Here is a 21911-nt window from a genome sequence, read left to right as displayed (position 1 = left end):
GTGTAACTCTGAGTGCAAGTTTAGATGCTCTGTAAAAGGACTTAATTCCTGGTAGGAGGCAAAATGAACATTTTAATTTCAATTATCTTCTTTTTTTTAATAAATTTATTTATTTGTTTTTATTTTTGGCTGTATTAGGTCTTTGTTGCTGTGCACAGGTTTTCTCTAGTTGTGGTGAGCGGGGGCTACTCTTTGTTGTCGTGCGTGGGCTTCTCGTTGTCGTGGCTTCTCTTGTTGCAGAGCACGGGCTCTAGGCCTGTGGGCTTCAGTAGTTGTGGCACATGGGCTCAGTAGTTGTGGCACATGGGCTCAGAAGTTGCGGCTCGCAGGCTCTAGAGTGCAGGCTCAGCAGTTGTGGCACATGGGCTTAGTTGCTCCGCAGCATGTGGGATCTTCCCGGGCCAGGGCTCGAACCCATGTCCCCTGCACTGGCAGGCAGATTCTTAACTGCTACGCCACCAAGGAAGCCCTCAATTATCTTCTTATCACATGTAATTCACTGATAAGGCTCACTTAGTAGAAAGAGATTTTAGGGCTTCTCAAAAATCAGAATTCCCATCCAGGAATAACATTTAACCCACTTAAATCCTGCAGATTTGTCAAGATACATGCAGTAGAAAAGTTAAAAGACAATGTCTAGTCATTTAATAGAGATGTACTCAGTGTGTGAAGCAACAGCTCTTGACCACTTAACCTTAGCAAAGGCATTCCATAACATTCCCTGAAACTACTTTTAAAAAGAAGATTTTGGGAATTCCCTGCTGGCACAGTGGTTAAGAATCCTCCTGACAATGCAGGGGACACAGGTTCGCGCCCTGGTCCAGGAAGATCCCACATGCCACGAAGCAACTAAGCCCATGCGCCACAACTACTGAGCCTGCGCTCTAGAGCCCACAAGCCACAACTACTGAGCCCATGCACCACAACTACTGAAGCCCACTCGCCTAGAGCCCGAGCTCCGCAACAAGAGAAGCCACCACAATGAGAAGCGTGCATACTGCAATGAAGAGTAGCTCCCACTCGCTGCAACTAGAGAAGCCTGTGTGCAACAGACCCAACGCAGCCATAAATAAATAAATAAATTTATTTTTTAAAAGAAGAAGAAGATTTTATGAGCAGAAATTTTTTCCTATGAATCCTTTAAAAAGCCACAGCATTTAGGAAACCAGCAGTGGAATTCAGTAAGCTTGGCTAATGTGAAACTGAGCTTTAGTTTTCATTATTGACAGTATATACTCAATATTTATATAACTTTTCTTTCCTTTAGGTTCATCCAATATACTAAAATTTATCAAAATATTTTCAAGCGTTCTGTAAAGTGGATGTACGACAAATACTTAATATACCAAATCTATACATCACCTCTTCCAACGGTAGTATAAAAAGCAGTTTTAAACAAAGAAAATGTTTGTGATTATAACAAATTACTTAAGGATGCATCTGGTACTACTTCATTTTGTGACAATTATATAAAAAAAGGGTGCTGGAATAAATGCTCATATGAACTGACTGAAGCAGTACTTTCCACAACAATGTAGACAAAAAATACAGCTCCACATCGGAATAAGTAAACAAGGAAATAAAACTTTTTTCCAACCTAAGAAATTAAGCTCCATAATACCATATTTCTTTCATTCCAGTAGACGTTCCCCCATATTTTAAGATGTCTCTAATCAGGATATCTATTCAGTATGATAGTGTTCCATTTTTTTCCTGAAAAGCTATTTTAATGAGGTATCTGATATTAAGAGATGGCTTGGAAATCCAATATATTTCCAAAGAGTTAAGCTGAATTTTCATGGTAGTAATTATTATTAAACATAAGTGACAATCTTATTCCATTTCACATTTAGTATTTTTTCATTAAATTTTTCTATCTATATTTATTAAACACCTGTTACATACCAAGCAATGTGCTTGACACTAAGGATACAAGTGGAGCAAAACAGACCATTCTTACCCTAGCAAAGCTTATTGCCTTGCCCAATTGGGGGGAAACTGGGAAAAGGCAGCACGGCACTTATGTCAACATGGAAACAAAGGAGTTAAAGTATTCAAGTGTGGGCAATAGGCCATTTTGATACCAGCTTTCTGGACTAGTACAGGAAAGGGTGGCATGAGAGACTTGTCATGCCATAAAACCCAACAAACACCAATGTCCTCCTACAGTGCAGGACTTTTATGGCCACTTTTGCCATATATAACACTTTACTTATATATTTCTTTACAGCTTATAAAAATAAACATATTACTAACCCATCCATTTTTTTTTCTTCATAGCAATTTTTTATTACCACTTAAGTAGCTACTCAAAAATTAAAAAAAAAACTGGGCCTCATTTAACTCCTTTGGGACAGTCACCTAAAGAAATATGATTTTTCAAACTATATGCCAAAAACAAAGAACTTGAGAAAATCCATATAACCACAGTAAATGATCTCCCTCATCTTCCCAAATATTGCTGAATCTCAAACTTTAGAGATGCAGTATTATATATTAATTCAATCCCCAAAACTTATCCTGTATTGTCTTTTTCCTCAAACATTAACAAAGGAAGTAAAAGTGATTTTAAAAAAGTAATCAGAAAGCAATTAGAATACCAAAAATAGGGGAAAATATTTCTTCCAAGTTGTATTTTATCCTTTAAAACTGTGAATATTATCTACTTAATATAGCACACTAATAATACTTGTAGCAATAATCTACATAATAATCAATGCTAGAAAAATACTTGTGCTGAAATACAAAATCCTGGGGGTTTTTTTGTTGCATTCACACACACCACAACAATTGAAAAGGATAATCCAAAGTCCATTACTCTAAATTTTGGTTTAAAAGGCTATTGACATTTCTGTGTTTTTTACAATAATCACCAAAAATGATGTCACTAAAATCCCCAATCAAAAATGGGAGGGGCTTCCCTGGTGGCACAGTGGTTGAGAGTCCGCCTGCCGATGCAGGGGACATGGGTTCGTGCCCTGGTCCGGGAATATCCCACATGCCGTGGAGCAGCTGGGCCCGTGAGCCATGGCCACTGAGCCTGCGCGTCCGGAGCCTGTGCTCCGCAATGGGAGAGTCCACAACAGTGAGAGGCCCACGTACCGCAAAAAAAAAAAAAAAAAGGGAGTAATCCACATCCTAGAGTAAGAAAATTTTAATAGGTAAACACTTCATACAATGGAGACATAACAGGATTTCAAATAACACATTTTTTAATGAACTTAGAGTAAAGGTTTTTTTGCACATTAAGGCATGTTTACATAAATGTTCTTCCATCTATCTATATGCTTTCCTGCACATTGTTTCATAAGGCTGGTGGCTAAAATAGAGGTTACCAATTACCATGGAATTTACGTCTTAGGAAAAATGTAAATATTTCCTTAAACTAACCCCAAATTTTCCTTCCGTTTTACTCCTATAAAAGTGTCTTTAATCAAATTAGGATGCATAGACTGCATGTGGAAATATTTAATATATCTTGAAACATAACTAAATCCAAGTCCCCTTCACCTTCAGAATACTGTGCTAAATACATCACCAAAAAATAAAATAATAATTTGCTAGCCAAAAAAGGCAAATATGAACTGAACTCAGATATGAACTGAAAAACCAAAGAACAAGGCTATTATTCTTAGCCAATTTGGGGGCAAAATAGGGAAAGAAAAGCCAGTCTGTCCTACTGTGGAAATAAGGCTTCTGTTTGCTAAAACAATTTAAAAAATGTAAGTCAACTATCTGGGGAAGACAACTGACAAGAGACAAGTTGTCAAAAGAGAAGTATGGCATGATCTGCTGGACTCCCAAGACACTCAAGGAGGTAAATCTTTATTCTGCTTCTTCTCATCCATTTCCAACTCACACAGAGAGACACAGGGCAAGGTGCAGGAATCCGAACCAAGGATAGAGAAAGTAAGCACAATATCTCAAGTGCCAACCTTAAGCTAGTTTGTGAAATTTAACCTAGAAGCAAACTGTCCAATTATTTAAAGTGATGAAACCCAATATTAACCTACAAACTGATGAATAGTACAACTTAAAAAACAGTGATAGGGCTTCCCTGGTGGCGCAGTGGTTGAGAGTCCGCCTGCCAATGTAGGGGACACGGGTTCGTGCCCCGGTCCAGGAAGATTCCACATGCCGTGGAGCGGCTGGGCCCGTGAGCCATGGCCACTGAGCCTGCACGTCCGGAGCCTGTGCTCCGCAATGGGAGAGGCCACAACAGTGAGATGCCCGCGTACCGTAAACAAAAAAAAAAAAAAAGAAAAGAAAGAAAAATAGTGATATAGTTTTGATATATTCTGAGGATCTTCTTTTGCATATGTATTTACATTCTTTCTGATGAACTGTATTCTCAAATTTAACAAATAAATCTATCTCTGTTTTTGTGGCCTCAATTTCCACTTAACATGATAAAATAAGCATAATCTTAGTTTCAGCTCTGCCATAAAATAGCTTACTGGGCTTGAGCAAGTATCTGGGCCTAAGTTTCTTCACTTGTCTACTGAAAAGTGTTGATCCAAAATTACTTAAATGAACTCTTCATTCTAAAATAATCATTCTATAATTCTTTATGATGACATCAAGTTATTTGGGGCAATATCTCCCTTTAACTGGAGAAACACTGCCCTGGACTGAAGCAGTGGCTCTATTCTTTAAGCAATCATTCACCACACCAACTCTGGTGACGACAGTACTATGGATTTACCCCCACCCCAATTCGATCACTTCATAAAACCTCCAGCACAACAAACCCATCACTACCTACTTATTCATTTACTTACAGAGGAAATGGGTAAACCAAGCCCCACTGTGTTGAGGACAGTGGTTGTGACGGTACTGTCATGGTACGGATACTGGATGCTGTTGTCTTTACAGAAAAAGCCTCTCTGAAATGGATATATTTGGCCCAAATTTAGAACAGCCATAGGCATGGAAGCTGTTAGGGAAGGGAAAAAAAGATACACATGGTTAAATTCAATTCACTTCATTAGGAAGTAAACTCTACTAAATGGGATGCAAATCTCAACTGTATTTTGTCCTTTCTGAAAAAGGATCACTATTCCATTACATCCAAGAGTAAAGACTGAGGAAACCATGCATCATTAGTTTGTCCACATCAGCCCCACCTTTATCAAGTTTAAATTCTCTTACTTGCCTTGACCTCTGATTTTAGGGACAATCAATAAAGGAAACCCCAAGGGAAGACAGCAACATTGGCCCGTGAAAAAATAAAGTTGAGAAAACAGGAAGGTTTTGTATTTTACATGTTGTTCGTAATTCATTTTTAACTGAATTGCTCAATACATTAAATATGTTTAAGAAAAAAAGGCAAAACTCAGTATATACATTTAATAATCAATAATACATCATAACAGCCAAATGCAGTCAAGGAGGGAAAAGATACAAAATTTTGTTTCATATTAAAATTTAAATTAATAGGGTTAGAAAAAATAGAAACTGTAAGTATATTTGATAATAAGAACAGAAATAAGTCCTTTGTTTTCCAAAGACAAATTAAAAATGGTTTTTATTAGCCCTGGTAAGGCTCCAAAATCACTTTAACAAGTTATACAGGAATAATGTTCATTTGAAATTTTTCACCCAAATAAAATGAAAGACCAAAGAGAAGTTAAATAACTTAAATTAGTAATTTCTTAGTATGTTTAAATTTACCACACTTTTAGGCTTTGTTTTATACAATTCAAACAGTCAAGCATCTACTTACTATATCCTTGATACTAGAGTATGCCAAACATAGAGGAGACAATTAGTGTAAAACGGGCACTCGGTTCAAGAGCCTAAATTGTACATGTAGCAACAGAAGGCATACTCAGGAAGCAGCTTCAAAAGTAATAATACTAAGACAGATTTTTGAGGGATGATGAAATTGTTCTATATCTTGATTGTGATGGTAATTCCACAACTCTAAGTATTTGTCAAAACTCACAGAACTGTACCAAAAACAAAGTACATTTTACTGTATGTAAATGTTAAAAGGAATACCATAAAAGAGAAAATATGACTAATTTCTAAAATGATATAAAAGGCCCTATAGGAATTCAGAGGTCAACGTGAACTGGAGTAGTTAGAAAAGACTATTAGGGCTTCCCTGGTGGCACAGTGGTTAAGAATACGCCTGCCAAAGCAGGGGACATGGGTTCGAGCCCTGGTCCAGGAAGATCCCACATGCCGTGGAGCAGCTAAGCCCGTGCGCCACAACTACTGAGCCTGCGCTCTAGAGCCCACAAGCCACAACTACTGAGCCCACGAGCCACAACTACTGAGCCCACATGCCACAACTACTGAAGCCCGCGTGCCTAGAGCCTGTGCTCTGCAACAAGAGAAGCCACCACAATGAGAAGCCCGCGCACCACAAAAAAGAGTAGCCCCTGCCCGCCACAGCTAGAGAAAGCCCACGTGCAGCAACAAAGACCCAACATAGCCAAAAACAAATAAATACATTAATTCATTTTTTTAAAAAGACTATTAAGGAACAGGCAACTGAGCTGAACTTGAAGCAGCAGGTAAATCATAGGCAGTAGGCAGGGCCTCAAGGAGAGCATTTAGTGGTAGAGGGATGCAAGAGAAGCATGAGGTCACACCAACAAGAGTACAGAGAGAATGAGCAAGAAGTTTTCAAGGTACATAACATTTTATAGCGAACATGTACTGCATGCTCACACATGCCAAGCACTAGGCTACACAGATTAACTCAATCCTTACCTCAACCTTGTGAAGTAGGTAACATCACTTCCCCCTTTTTTCACATAAAATTATTATGAGGCTTTAAGAAATGAGGAACCCTGCTGGAACTAGTAAGTAGTGGAACCAGGATTACAACACAGGCTATCTGTTCCTAGAGTCAGTGTATATATGATGTCTCCCATGGAGGCAAGTGATTTGCTAAATTAACAGAATTGTGACAAGGAAGATGATTTGGGTGAGGGGTACCTTCCTTTGAAAAAGCTTATTCAGTATAAAATACATGTTATGTTCATAATAAAAACTCAACGTTAATGAAGCAAAATCTTCTTTTCTGCAGATTACTCTTAATTCCACAACTGTGTGGTTTTTAATGGGAGGAAGAGAACCTGAGATTTTGGGGTTTAACAAAAAGAATTATGTTTTTAAAATACTGGCCTAAGAAAGGACTTATCCTGTAGGAATAAATAAAATATCACTGTCCTCTTTTGCTCAGGGTAACACAGTAAAATAAGGGGTTTTTAAAAATTAACTTTAAAAAAAATTAGAAAGGGGAGCATTTAACACAGCTTTGAAATAATCTACTAATTAAGTGTTAAGCAGTATGTTGACAGGGAAAACAGAAAAGGACACATGAAAGAGTGTTTTGAATATGGAAATGACTCAATTTGAGGACTGGTCACAATTGTTGAGGCAGACCTGAAGATGACACTTCAAACTTTGGGAATAGGGAGAATGATGGTCCCACTGACAAAAATGTGAAGTTGGGACAGGCACCTGGTTTATGATGAAAGAAAATTAGTTGAGTATTGAAAATATTGCCTTTGGGGTAATCTGACACCTTAAATGCTCAGCCTCATCTTTCACTCTTCCCCATGTAGCTTATGACTCCAATCACACTGAACCATTTGCTGTTGCCTGAACATACTATGTTTTCAAAACCTTAGGTACCTACATATATGTTCAGCCTTCTGTTTGGGATACCTGTCCCCTTATTTCCCTTTCCCTGATAAGTAAGGCACTCCCTACTTATCTGCCCCATGGCACCTTGGACACACATCCATTACATAGTATCTTAAACTGCTTTTTGCATTTTGTCAGCAACTTGAGGACAAAGACCATAACATTCTTGTATCCTTCGGACCAGGCACACAGTTGGCTCTCAGTAAAAATTCACTAAACGGCGAAAGGAATATAATGCAGGATGAAGATAAGAAGTAGAGATAGATTTGCAGATTGTTGGCACTGGAGGTGGTAAGAAGCCAGGAGAATGAAACAGTCTTAGAGAAAGCCTAAAGTCAAGACTAACAGAGATCAATAAAAACAGTCAGGTAAGGACTAATATCCATAGTGAAATCATGAAAAGAGATTGCAGGAGAGAGAGGGAGAGGAGATGATTACATGCTCTAGAGGGCAGGGGCTGTGTCTCTCTCATTCAGCAGAACATATTAACCATTCTTTAAACACAAGAATGAACAATAGAGAAGTAAGACAATGTTGTTATACAAAAAGCCAATGAAAGTAGCTTAGAGTATCAAGTCTGTACTAGGTTAAATGTAGGACGTCAATGCTAAGACATCAAGAAGAGTGAGAACAGGGCTTCCCTGGTGGTGCAGTGGTTGAGAGTCCGCCTGCCGATGCAGGGGACACGGGCTCTTGCCCCGGTTCAGGAAGATCCCACATGCCACGGAGCGGCTGGACCCGTGAGCCATGGCCACTGAGCCTGCGCATCCAGAGCCTGTGCTCCGCAACAGGAGAGGCCACAACAGTGAGAGGCCCATGTACCGCCAAAAAAAAAAAAAAAAAAAAAAAAAAAGAAGAGTGAGAACAGAGTAAAGACAATGAGGTCTGAGGAAAAAAGGTGTCATATACACTCTGTGAGAGAATATCTTACACCACCTCCACTAACACCACAGCTTTATGAAGAAACTTCAATAATGAGCTTCAATATTGGGTTGTCACTGCCTAAGCATGAATCTTCTTCTTCAAGTTAAATATATCACAATGATTTCCTCTATTACTCATGTGATTTATATATACACACGCACACATACACACGCACACTACTATGGGCTGAACTGTGTCTGTCCCCCCAAATTCTTACATTGAAGTTCTAACCCCCAATTTTACTATAATTGGAGATAGGACTTTTAGGAGGTAATTAAGCTAAATGAGGTCATAAAGGTAGGGTCCTAATTCAATAAGATTGGTGGTCTTATGAGAAAAGGAAGAGAGAGAGAGAGATCTCTTTCCACAGGCACGCATCCAAGGAAAGGCCATGTGAGGATACAACAAGAATGTGGCCATCTGCAAGCCAGGAAGAGACCCCTCAAAAGAACCTGACCATGCTGGCACCCTGATCTCAGAATCCCAGCCTTTAGAACTCTGAGAAAACAAATTCTGTTGTTAAGCCACCTAGTTTTTGGTATTTTGTTATGGCAGCCCAAGCAGAATAAGACACACACACACACACACACACATACACACACACACAGAGGCATAGCCATCCCCACAGAGTAAACAGACACCTCTACTCTAAAAAGCAATGAAATATTCTCTATCTACACAGAAATTATTTTCAGTGGTAATTTTTTAGGCTAGTAATAGAGAGTTCTGTGTCAAAGTTAGTATTATAGGAAGATTCTTCTCAAAACAAACTCTTTCACAGAACACGAATATTCTTTCCTTAATATATAAAGGATATAGAAACTATTTTTGACACTAATCATAATTCTAGGGTATTTTTCTCTTAATTGAAATTCCCTTAAGAGAAGTCACTTTTAAAAGTTCAATGCTGCTAATAAACACATTTGTTAACTACTGTATGTCTGCTCTTACCACAACTTCTCTAAGTTATATTGAAGTAGATAAATGAATACGTGGAGATAGATACATATATATATATACATATATATATTTCCTATATTCTTCTCCAATTAAGTAATAATTGAAATATCTCCCATTTTATATATAGTACATAGTTCCTTAAAGACAGGTTGTTACAAAATATTCCAATGGAATAAATCTAAAATGCATTTTAAAGAGAACCAATGTTAATTTCTAATATATAGAAGCAAAGGTAAAGAAAAACAAGTCCTAAGTTTACGTTTTGAAAAGAATGAAATATAAATCTAGACATTATTAAAGTAACTATACTGACTTCAGTACCCACTACACCTTTCCCTATTTTCTCAATTTCAGACATCTAAATAAATATTACGCTATACCACAGGGAAATTCAAGTGTCCATCTTCTTGAAAATCTCCTCTCATTATTCACTCAGACATTTCAATTTCTATGACACGGCAGACACAGTGCCAGGAAAGGAAAAAGAAAAAAAAAAAGGGAAGGACTAAAAACACTAAAAAAGGAAAGGAATGAAAAAGACCTCACCACAAAATTTTTAATAAGAGAGAGATAAGCGCTACTGGAAAATAACACAGCTGTAACTGCAAACAGAACTGAAGCTTAGATGACTTAGACAATGTAGTAGTCAGGATCCCAGCAGGAAACAGCATCCTCAAACTGGGGAACTTAAGAAGAGCTTAATAAGGGACTATTTACAAGTTATGGTGAGGGCAAAGTCAAGAGATAGTACAACCTTCTGAAGCTGCAACCACTCCTAGACCTAGAAGGTTCAAAGAGCTATGACCTCTGGGAGAGCCAACACGACAGAGGAGTTGGCAGGAGGACTCCAGGAGAAGAAACCCCACTCTCCTTCCAGTGCTTCCCATTCTTCAAACCCATCTAGAAGCCAAAGGGAAAAGTGAGCCTCTTAGTACTGAGGACAAGGTAGACAATGATGAGAGCAGGTCCACACAGGGAAAAAGCTATCTAGAACCGGGAGGCAGAAGGTAAGACCAGTCAGGGTCTCAGCATGAAATAGAGTCCAGTAACTAAATGCAGATAACTCAGGAGAGTTTAATAAAGGGACTATTTACAGAATCTATATTCAGACTACATATTAAGAAGTTTGGACTCTATTCTGTGGGTAACAGGAGACACACAACCCAATCTGTGCCTTAGTGGGGGAAAAGACTCTGGGAAAAACTGTATAAAGGATAGAGAAGTGTGAAGTTAGAATAGAGGGAGGGCTTCCCTGGTGGCGCAGTGGTTGAGAGTCCGCCTGCCGATGCAGGGGACACAGGTTCGTGCCCCGGTCCGGGAAGATCCCACATGCCGCGGAGTGGCTGGGCCCGTGAGCCATGGCCGCTGAGCCTGCGCGTCCGGAGCCTGTGTTCCGCAACGGGAGAGGCCACAGCGGTGAGAGGCCCGCGTACCGCGAAAAAAAAAAAAAAAAAAAAAGAATAGAGGGAAGTCCAGAGGCAAGAAATACTAGTGTATATGAGAGATGTTGAGGGCTTGAAATAAAGAAATAACAGTGGGAATAAGAGGAGACAGTTTTAAAAATGTTTAGATTTTTCCCACAGAACTACAGACCATGTCTCTGTATATGTATATATGGATGTGTGTCTAACTCTCTCTTAAATACACACACACACACGCAGGCAGACACACACACATACACACACACACACACCACCCCTATCTTCAGCCTTTGGACTCTCTACAAAATACATTTTCCATTTGTCCTTTACCCTGAGTAGATTACTATCTGATAGACTTCCCTCCACAATCCTGCCTATAGTAAGCACTTCAAGGAATATATGTTGAATGAATAAATGAACCAATGAATAAACAAGCATGCAAAAGCCTCTGAGGCACATAATAATAATTTTGTATAACTATAAACTTAGGTCCTGAAAAGTTTTAAGTTATTTTTCTCTCCACAAGACCCAAGTTAAAACAAATAAACCAAGAAAAGAACAAAAAACAAACAAACAAAACTGGTTAATGATCTTAAGTCCAAGAACATGCTAGGGAAGCACTTCCAATTCTATATTCTAACAATTATTTCTCAAGCTTGTTTTCCACCGGGGACACGAAGTGCTAACAAATAAAGATAAAAAGACTGATATACCCACGTTAATTGCTAAAAGAAATTTACGATTCACAAATTCCTGGAATCCTGAAGGCAATTTTTGTACAGTCCAGCATTATCTCCAAAGCAAAGCTTAAGACATGGCTATTGCAGAAGCACTTCTCTCAGCAGCACCCCTTACTCTTTTCTCAATGAAAAAAGGAGTTGGGGCCCCAGTTCAATCTTCTTTACTGATCCACCCAAAACAGAGGTCCACAAATTCCCGCAGGAAAGCAGAAGGATCAGATTTCCAGATGAAATGAGGAGTATAAAGCAATAATACTTCAAAATAGGACTTTACAAATAATTAACAATCAGCTCTAGATCCATCTTTTCCTAATCTCTTCTCTAGAACCCACAGAAACAATCAGACCTGAAATTTTATCACAAAGCACACAATAACATATCCTACTCCATAAGAGAAGTGTTGAATTCCCAATCTCAGCATCCATTCTATAAATCTTCAAAGTTAGCAAAGGACTTTGTTCCAAGATTCCCATGTAAAACGTTTTCATATATTGTACAACTTTACAGTACATACTATACTGTGTCCTCTCAGTTAAAAGGATAAATCATAATGTGGTCTCTTACTCACTAGGAAATATCTGCTCTTACCAGAAGCACCTAAAATAGTTGAGGCAGCCTAGCTTACAAGACTCTTAAATAGCAACCCTGCTAGTCTTGTAGTAATTTACAAACCTGAATCACAAAACACAAATATGATTAAGAGAAAGGTTTGCTTTATAGTGAAAAAAAGTTAATCATCTTCCATGGCCTTTCTCATATATGTCCAAAAAGAAGAACAGAAATTAACATGTATTGAGCACATATAGGTCACTATCACGCTAAAGCAGCTGCACATACACTACAACTGTATATTATCTTCATAAAAAACATATTTATGCTTTAGATGTCCTACCATAAAATCTGGGGAAAAAAATTTTAAACCTAATCAATAGCATGAGTATGAATCATATATATAGAAAAATATGTATATGTATATATTGTTTAGTAGGCAAACTAATCTGTAAAAACATTATATTTAGTATAGCTTAATTTATATAAAACAAATTACTTGCATTTATGTCTAAATATACATTGGAAAGCCTAGAATATATAACCAACTTTCAAGTAGTTATTTCCAGATGGTATTAATACAAATCAGGTAGAAAACTAATTTTCCACTGTATGTACTTCCATGTTTGAATATTTCTTAATAAAACAAAAGATCATGATCATTAATTTTGAATTTTAAAAAACACTTTATCACAATGAAACCTTTCTCACTGTGTTTCCTGAAATTGTCATACATGCAACTTAACTGAAAAAGTCCCATCTATGGTAAAGAGATTGTTTGAAACCAGGGCAAAGGAAAAGCCCCACTTTTCTATTCTGTTTAAAACAAAAAACGAAGTAATAGTAACAAAGTAATAGAAATTATCCTTTGGCTTTTAAGCCTGATTGATAAGCTCTCAGAGAGGTAGGCCTACAGTGAAATTATTACTTTTGGGGGTTTTCCTCTCTTGAAACTTTTGAGAACTACAATGATTTACCACATATGAAGTAGGTAGATCATAATAGCTATAAGTTTTATATCTCCTAAAAAGTGTACTAAAAAAATTTCCAAGGTCTAAGGTTTTTTGACATTAGAAATTTTGTTACAAAACATGCTTATCTTATAGGCAGTAGAAATAATCTAGAGGGTCATCAGTTTAGCAGAAAGTCATCAGTTTAGCAGGGGTAATCAAATACAAGCCATAATGAATATACTTATTTTAGTCACCACTTCTTGAAAAATCTTATAAAATAATGGTACTCAGGCAGATCATTCTAAAAGGGTGGCACTGTCTTTTTAATTATGTAATAAGCAAAGGAATATTACTCTAGTGGGTCTTTCAAGTTTTTGATTTAAACAAAACCTCAAAATTGATTACATATTAATATAAACCGTCAGTCTGATGGAGGGGAGAGGAAAGAAAATAAATAATTTCATTTAGGGCAGTGTCTTATGAAATTTTCTGTGATGACAAAAGTAACCAATACAACATGCTGTCCAATACAGCAGCCACTAGTCACACTTGACTAATGAACACTTAATATGTGGCTAGTGAGAATGAAGGACTAATTTTTTTATTTTATTTTAATTAATTTCATCTTAAATAGCTACATATGGCTAGAGGCTTTCATAATGGATAATGCAGATTTAGGGGGTTAAAAATAAACTAAGGTTGAGAGCCATCAAATTTCGTTAACACTTAATACACAGCAAAACTAATTTTGATTCCTTAACTTAAGAGGAAATAATTATGAAGTACTTGAGTAAACATAGATTTAACTGTGAGCCAATGCCCAGAATAAAATTCCCCTATGTGAATACTTTTGGCTTGCTTCCTTTAAAGAACCTGTCCCTGCTGCATCCCTCAAATTTAAGAACCCTGAATTGGCTTCTCTCTCCAGGCAACTAACCTTCCTATAAGGGGAAGGAAGAGGGCCGGTCAAGTTTGTCTGGGGTACTCTCCTACCTGGCTCACCAACCTCAAATCTTCCCATTCTTCTGTCCTGGGGTAAGAAGCCCTTAATCTCTAACCCAGCAGAGTGCCTCCTTGGCTCTGGCTGCCCAAAGCCCGCCTTTACAGCACCCCAACTGCAGAGCAGCTACCAACTACTTCTTCTAACTCCCAGAATTATTCCTACCCTGAATGGAGGCCATGAACACTCGGCTTAGCTGTATACAGATAATACTAATCAAAGGCATTTAGGTTTTTGTAATTCATTCCAAGCAGCACAATACTTATGCTTGTAAAATACAATATAGTTTTAAGTTTCACTTCAGTAAAAGCTAAATTCTGTTCTTAGTACATTGCCTGATCATCTGCTTCTAACCTAAGGAATTGTAAGGAACACTCAATCTCTCTCAAGTGGGTAGTAGTCATCACTGTTAGAACAGGAAAAAACAGAATTCTTTCCTGGTAGGCTTCTCAAGTTATCCCACATAGTGAAGTCTCTAAAGTAGCAGTTCTTAACTTCTTGGGGTTCACAGACCCCTTTAAGATTCTAATGAAACTACGGACCCTCTCCTCAAAAACACATGAACTTTTGCCATATAGTTTCACAACCTGCGTGCACACACACACACACAAATGGTCATCTATGGACACTTCTACTATAAAAGTATGTGAAACATAATAAAAATAATTAATATTCTAAAGTCCACAGACCTAAGTGACCAGTAGAATATGACCTCAAAGAAGCTAGAATTAATTCAACATGATATTCCTACATCTTCTCTTAATTCTCCTTCCTCCTTCCCCTCCTCCCAATTTTACCCTCTTCCCATCATCCCTCTTTGCTCTTTATACTTCATCTCCTTATTTGGCTATATCATAGAACTAAAGTCACTTTTAGTATTACTTACATACTTATTGCAATATTATGTTTCCTGTTCTAATTTCAAGAGTCACAGTTTATTTCTTTAAAGAAAAGTACAATATCAGTTGAATACCTACTGTTTGCCAGATATTTGCCTATCTTTAACAATTCTACAAAGGGGAAAGAAAGAGTATATCCCCCTAAATCTGCATGTTTGAAAACTTCCAAGTCACTAAGTCATAGAAAAGTTAAGATATAAATCACAAAATAGTTTGATGTGAATGAAAATATGACAAATCAAAATTTAAAGTATAAAGTTAAAATACTACACGTGAAAATGTAGTCTTAAATTTATACATTAAAAATTAATGAAACATTCAACACAATAACTTATCTTTTAAAAGCTCGAGAAAGTGAAAGAATATAGGAGATTAATGAAATAGAAAAAGGAAAAATCAGATCAATTGGTCAAAAAATCAGATCAAAAAAAAAGATCAAAAAAAAAATCAGATCAATAAAACCAAATGAGTTTTTTTTTAATATAAATTTATTTATTTTATTTATTTTTGGCTGCATTGGGTCTTCGCTGCTGCGCGCGGGCTTTCTCTAGCTGCGGCGAGCAGGGGCTGCTCTTTGTTGTGGTGCGCGGGCTTCTCATTGCAGTGTCTTCTCTTGTTGCGGAGCACAGGCTCAAGGTGAGCAGGCTTCAGTAGCTGTGGCTCTCAGGCTCAGTAGTTGTGGCTTGCAGGCTCTAGAGCACAGGCTCAGTAGTTGTGGTGTACGGGCTTAGTTGCTCCACGGCATGTGGGATCTTCCCGGACCAGGGCTCGAACCCGTGTCCCTTGCATCGGCAGGCAGATTCTTAACCACTGCGCCACCAGAGAAGCCCCACCAAATGAGTTTTTATAGGTTAACAAAATAATCAGTCTTGCTCAAGTTTAAGAAAACAAAACACAAATACAGCAAATTATTAAAAATTTTAAACGGCACTAACTATATCTCTGAGCTAAATTTTATCAGAAACTCACAAATGTGAAGCAACTCACCCAAGAGTACACAGCTCTTGGGTGTGTACTAAGGCAGATACCAGGATTACCCAGTTGGTAAAGAGGGAAGCCAGGATTTTAACAAAAAGGTCCTCTTCTTTTCATATCATACCACCTCTCCTTTAGGAACGGACACTAACCACCAGGGTCTCAGTTTCTTAGCTACAAATGAAAAAGAAGAATGACATCTCTCAGGCCCCTTTTCAATCCATGATTCTATGAGCTTAAGCTGGTCTGTGTAGAGACAAACAGCTGATTTCCTTCTGTTGGTTAGACTGGGGGTGAAGGTGGAGTTACTCTGTGTGACCTAGCATATATCTTAATCTACTACACTTGGGTTGATTGAGCCATCCTAATGTGTAAGTACACTTTGAGGCAAACTATGGAAGAGAAATAAGAAACCTCAGCAAAACTTACAAGAAAAGTAAACAGCAAACTTACAAGAAAAATAAACAGTGAGGGAACTGCTTCTAGGAGCCGATGTTTTACCAAAAAGGTAATGGATAAAACCCATATGTAAGAAATAGTCTCCCTTCCAAAAAAAAATCCAGCATATATAAATTTAACCATGTTTGTTCATTTCTCTACATGTATATTTGGGTCTAACAAGTAAGTCTACAGTTACTTTCGTAAAATTTGCTTCTACAAACCCTTTCATTTTCTCCTTTTAGAAGTCCAAGGTTAAAAGTAAATAAAATTTTTTTGGCTTTTTACTACTTTGTGTTACCTGAGCAGTTTTTAGAAAATTCTATTCATTCCAAATTTAAGGAATGTTCTTTATTTGTTGTCCAATTCAGTTTGAACAAAATACATTTTGGAGAGAAAAACATGCAATATTTTTCTTGCTTTCTTTGGAAACAGGTGTTGCAAATCTTTCCAGAATCACATGAAAAATCTTCCTGCCAGTTGACAGGAGTTGTATGTTATTTCTGAACATAAAGAGTTTTCTTCCCCTCCTTTATAAAGGATCGTTAAATGTCCAAAAGTAAAGAAAGTCATTCAAAATTTTACCAACTTAACTAAGTGAAACTAATAAGTCTGCCAGGTAAGATAGCTTGTTTCCTCTACAGATCAAATGCAGAGACTCCTTCCTGATTCTTAGTCCTGATCATTTGACAAATGTTTCATGTCTAGCACAGCTAGACATTCATATCTGACACTCAAGAGAGAATGCAGAGTAAAGATGAATATCTGAAATTTCAATTATAAAGGGGATAGCTGAAGCCATGAGATTTTATGAAGATCAGAGAAAGTGACAACAACCATAATGTTAGAAAGAAAAAAGGAAGACAACATAGCCAACTAACAAGCAATGAACTACCAGGTAAGTAGGATAAAGAACATGAAAGAACAGTGTCAGGGAAAATGAGGGGGCACTTTTCAAAAATGTAACACTTTTTACTTAACTCCCTGACAGTATGCTAGATGGTCTTTAATAACTTTAAAGGGGAAATGTTATTACATCATTTTGAAGATGAAGAAACCTGCCCAAGGCAACTTAGGTTGCAGAATTAGGATTCAAACCCCGGGTCAATGAGGCAGTGAGCCTTCTGGGTTCAGATCGTCTTAACAATAGCAGATGCCACTTAAAAAGCTAAGTAGAAAAAGAACACACAAGAGGTCACTGATGAATCCTGATAGAAGGACTGCAGTACTCTCTGAGTGAAAACAGAAAAACTGAAAAGAATTAGAGAATGAGAGTAAGTGGGTAGAAACTTTTAAATGCCTTGTGATAAAAAGGAAGGAAGGGGGAGAACTTCGTCTATACCCTGAAGGACAAATACGGCAAAAGAAGGTTAATGATTTTTTTTGGTCTTCTCTATGGTGCAAAAGATGTGATAGTGAGCTGATGTGGTAAAATGCAGATGGTGGGAGAGGAGGACTTGAGAATGAGGATGAATGGATGGAGCTGGATCCATAGGAGATGAGAGGAAATGTAAGCATACACAAACGACCAAGACTATCAACTCATCAAGAGCAGGGCTGGCTAGTGTTGGGGTTTTTTTTAGTGTTTCCTGTTTGATTTGTATTGCTATGCAATGTAGTCAGGTCCTGGTTACTCTCTGGGGATGTCATATCCAGTTATTAGTATTGGCTTCACCCTTTCCCCGTCCCACACTCCCCTGGGCCCTTTGGCCCTGATGAAAACAGTGTGGCAAAAGGGAAGAAAGGGGGCTGAAACAGTGTGAGCACCTCTATGGGTCTGGCACCATACTGAACATTTAACAGTAATTTTCATTTAATCCTCAGAATACTAGAACACAAGCTCCAAGAAGGCATGAATATGTTTGTTTTGTTCTCTGATATACCCCAAGCACTTAACACTGTGCTTAGAACAAGGCAGGCCCTCAACAAATATTTGATGAACAAAGAGTCACCTTGGTATTATTATCCCCATTTTAAAGATGAGAGGATGACTCAGAGAGGATAAGTAACTTAAAGTCATACATGTAATAAGGGTGAAATTTAAAATGTTTAACAACTAGTACTGCACCAGCACTGGCCACTCAGAACAGATGCCAGTTGGTGCTGGAGGAGCTGGGTTCTGCTTCAGCCTTTTAGTTGTGGGATCTTGGGGAGGTCCACGGGAGGGCTGTGGGCAGGGGAACGAAGACTCAGATGTATACCAGCCTTGATAGTAAGTGATGCATCCAGGATTCAAACATACACTTATCTGACTCTAAAGCCTTCTAAATGAAGTGGGAAACAGTACCATTTGCTGAAAAATGAGGAGAGCAGGAGATAACTGGAGGTTTAAATAGAGTAGAAAAAAATATTCAAAATACCTGCAATGGGAAACAATTAGTAATGAATTAAAGATTGATACCCAAGGTCAGTCTGTTGCCAGACAATTTAAAAAACAAGAATAGGATGATCCAACTATAACAGGGTAGAGAGAAATGAGGAATAAGAGAAATATGAATGGGCAAAGCAAAACTACAGTATAAGGATTTTCAATTCCAGGTAAATAATTTGGATATACTTCAAAAAGAAATAAAAAATCAACACTGGCTCCTGAGCAAGAAAGGACTTGATGAAAGCTGTACCTCAAGAAGATGAGTTTGTGCAAGGTAGAGGGGGAGAAGGTGAAGAGTATGGAGCCACATGGGAGGGATCAGTGGTCAAGAGCGCTATATATTTGGGTGTGACTCACAGAGATGGCACTCAAAGTATCCAGGGGCAAGAGTTCAAAGAACAGTGCACCCTCGGCTTTTAGGAACACGTACATTCTGGTCACTGGCTTGTAGTCGCCACCTCTCTGTGGCTGACATGGTTTTACTATAAAAAGTACTTAGTTATCTTGTTGGTTTTCTGTTTAAGTTGGAACAAAAGGGATAAAGTGCAGTTTAGATATAAGTGACATTTACCAAAGAAGGTTTTTACTTTTTGTGGTTTTCTGTCAATAATTACCTATAATATCCTCAACCTTGGAGTCTCTTAGTTCATTAAGACTCTTAAAAGAAATTTGTGTATGTACTTAAACAGCTTTAAAAAAAAATCCAGGACAATTACGTGGACAGTTTATTTTAATATGGACCCTGAGATTTCCGCACAAAAAACAAGTTAGCCTATTTATTTATACGATAACAAAAATAAAAAGCAGAAGTTGGTCACCTGTTGTTACTGTCCCAGAAAGGCACACAGTGCCAACTGGCCAGGAACAACATTAATTCCTTCCACCCTCTTATGGTAACAGCTGTTCCCTTTTTTTTTCATGCTGGCAAAGGTCACACTCAGTAGCAAACTTTCCATGTAGATTTCTACATGCAAAAGGCAAGGAGATGGCTGACATAATAGGGTGTGGGGAGAGACAGCTGATTTTTTTCTATTTTACTTTCTCCTGGGCACTTATCAGGAATCTATTTTGGGCTTCTTTGATATTTGAAGCTATAACTATTAATCATTTCTCAGCCAAAAAACCCCCCAAAAAAATGCTGTTTACATGAAGCTGGACTTGGGGATGATATAAGCACATTTTGAAATAAGCAAAAAACTACAGCAAAATTATACAGTAACGTTTACATCATTAATAACCACCTAATTAAAAATGCATTATGTTAAGTGAAGAGGCCAGGCTCAAAAGGCTACATATTATATGATTCCATTTACTATATGGCATTATATGACATTCCGTTTATATGACATTATAGGATGAAGAACAGACCCATGGTTGTCAGAGGTGGAGAATGGTGGGAGGAGTTGACTAAAAAAGAGAAGCCTGAGGGAATTTCGGTGGGCGGGGGGAACAGACTAGTTCTGTATCTTGATTGTGTGGTGGTTACAAGACTCTTAAGTTCTAAATTGTCTAAGTTCACATAACTGTATCCCAAAAGAGTGAATTTTACTATATACAAATTTTTTCTTAATGTTGGCTTAAGCCTCATATCACCTCTCTCAACTCCCCTCACTTGTTTCAAACCTCTTCCCAAGCTCCAAACAATGACCCCACCCCCTCCACCTAGCTAAGGTCTACTTGCCATTCTAGCTTCTTTCTATTCAGCTCCTCCTGGAATCTTTCCTTTGGTGTGGCACGGTGGGGTCCCAGATGGAGCTGAGGCTTTGTAGTCAGATACACCTAGTTGGGTTTACTCTGGGCATTCTCCCAGTTACTACTTGAGTGAGCATGGGCAAATTATCTACCTATCTAAGCTCAGTTTCCTCATATGGTGGATGCAAATAAATATAATTCATGTACCTCCTTGTTGTAAACTAAGAGCCTAGTAATATGCCTAGCATATTACCTGGCATATTAAGAGAGCTTAATTAAATGCTTATTCCCAGATCTTTCTCCTCTGCCTACTGCCTTCACAACCAATGCTCTCTTTCTGAGTTTCCATGGACCTGATACATACATAAAATTATCACAACACTTAACTGATGTATTGGAATTATTTATCTCTGGCAAATAAAATGGGTCTATGTCTCTCTCTGATCCCTGAATTCACAAAGGGCAGCATGTTCGTTGCCTGATAGTTAATAAATTGTTTGAAGAATAGCTTGTCCGCCTGATCTGGTCTTATTGTTAAAGAAGGAAGTACTGGAAGAGAGAGAGAAGCAGGCAGAAAAGGCCAGAACACACTGAGATAGTCTGGGATGGGCGACCCGAGAAGTTTTCCAAAGTTTCTACTAAGATGTTGTATACAGAATTACAGCACAAAAACTGCAAATAACCTAAATATTAAAAAATGGAGGTAAAGTGGATTATGCCAAATACAAACAATGAAACACACATAACCATTAAAAGTAATTTTGTAGGGGCTTCCCTGGTGGTGCAGTGGTTGAGAGTCTGCCTGCCAATGCAGGGCACGTGGGTTCGCGCCCCGGTCTGGGAGGATCCCGCATGCCGCTGAGCGGCTGGGCCCGTGGGCCATGGCCGCTGGGCCTGCGTGTCGGGAGCCTGTGCTCCGCAGCGGGAGAGGCCACAGCAGTGAGAGGCCCGCGTACAGAGAAAGAAAAAAAAAAAAAAAGTAATTTTGTAGGAGACTATGTTAAAAAGAGTACATAAAGTAATATCCCAACTTGTTGTTTTTTTTTTAGAGCACAGGTTTTTTGTTTGTTTGTTTTTAAATTCTTTTCTATCAGAGCATAACTGATTAACAATGTTGTGTCACTTTCAGGTGTACAGCTAAGTGATTCAGTTATACATATACATGTATCTATTCTTTTGCAAATTCTTTTCCCATTTCAGTTATTAACAAAATACTGAGCAGCGTTCCCTGTGCTATACTGTAGTTCCTTGTTAGTTAACTATTTTATCATTATTATTTTTTATTTAAATAGACTTTATTTTTTCCAGAGCAGTATTAGGTTCA

General features: G+C 38.0%; 1 protein-coding gene across 2 annotated transcripts in view; it reads right to left on the bottom strand.

Moving 5' to 3' along the window:
• The window catches only part of PLPP1 (phospholipid phosphatase 1), a 119726-nt gene that overhangs the window by 77588 nt on the left and 20227 nt on the right, over positions 1 to 21911 (bottom strand). The window contains exon 2 of one of the 2 annotated variants that reach the window (XM_027101114.1): positions 4782 to 4936. The exons of the other annotated variant lie outside the window; for it this stretch is intronic. Coding sequence (XP_026956915.1) covers positions 4782 to 4936 — 155 coding nt within the window. The remainder of the gene's footprint in view (positions 1 to 4781; positions 4937 to 21911) is intronic. 2 annotated transcript variants of the gene reach the window in all.

This window comes from Aethalodelphis obliquidens, unplaced genomic scaffold, assembly GCF_003676395.1.
Source record: "Aethalodelphis obliquidens isolate GAN/ISIS:26980383/991018 unplaced genomic scaffold, ASM367639v1 scaffold4, whole genome shotgun sequence".
In the NCBI taxonomy this organism is placed as follows: Eukaryota; Metazoa; Chordata; class Mammalia; order Artiodactyla; family Delphinidae; genus Aethalodelphis; species Aethalodelphis obliquidens.
The sequence above is the reverse complement of the archived record's forward strand: the minus strand, read 5'-3'. Positions and strand labels throughout refer to the sequence as shown.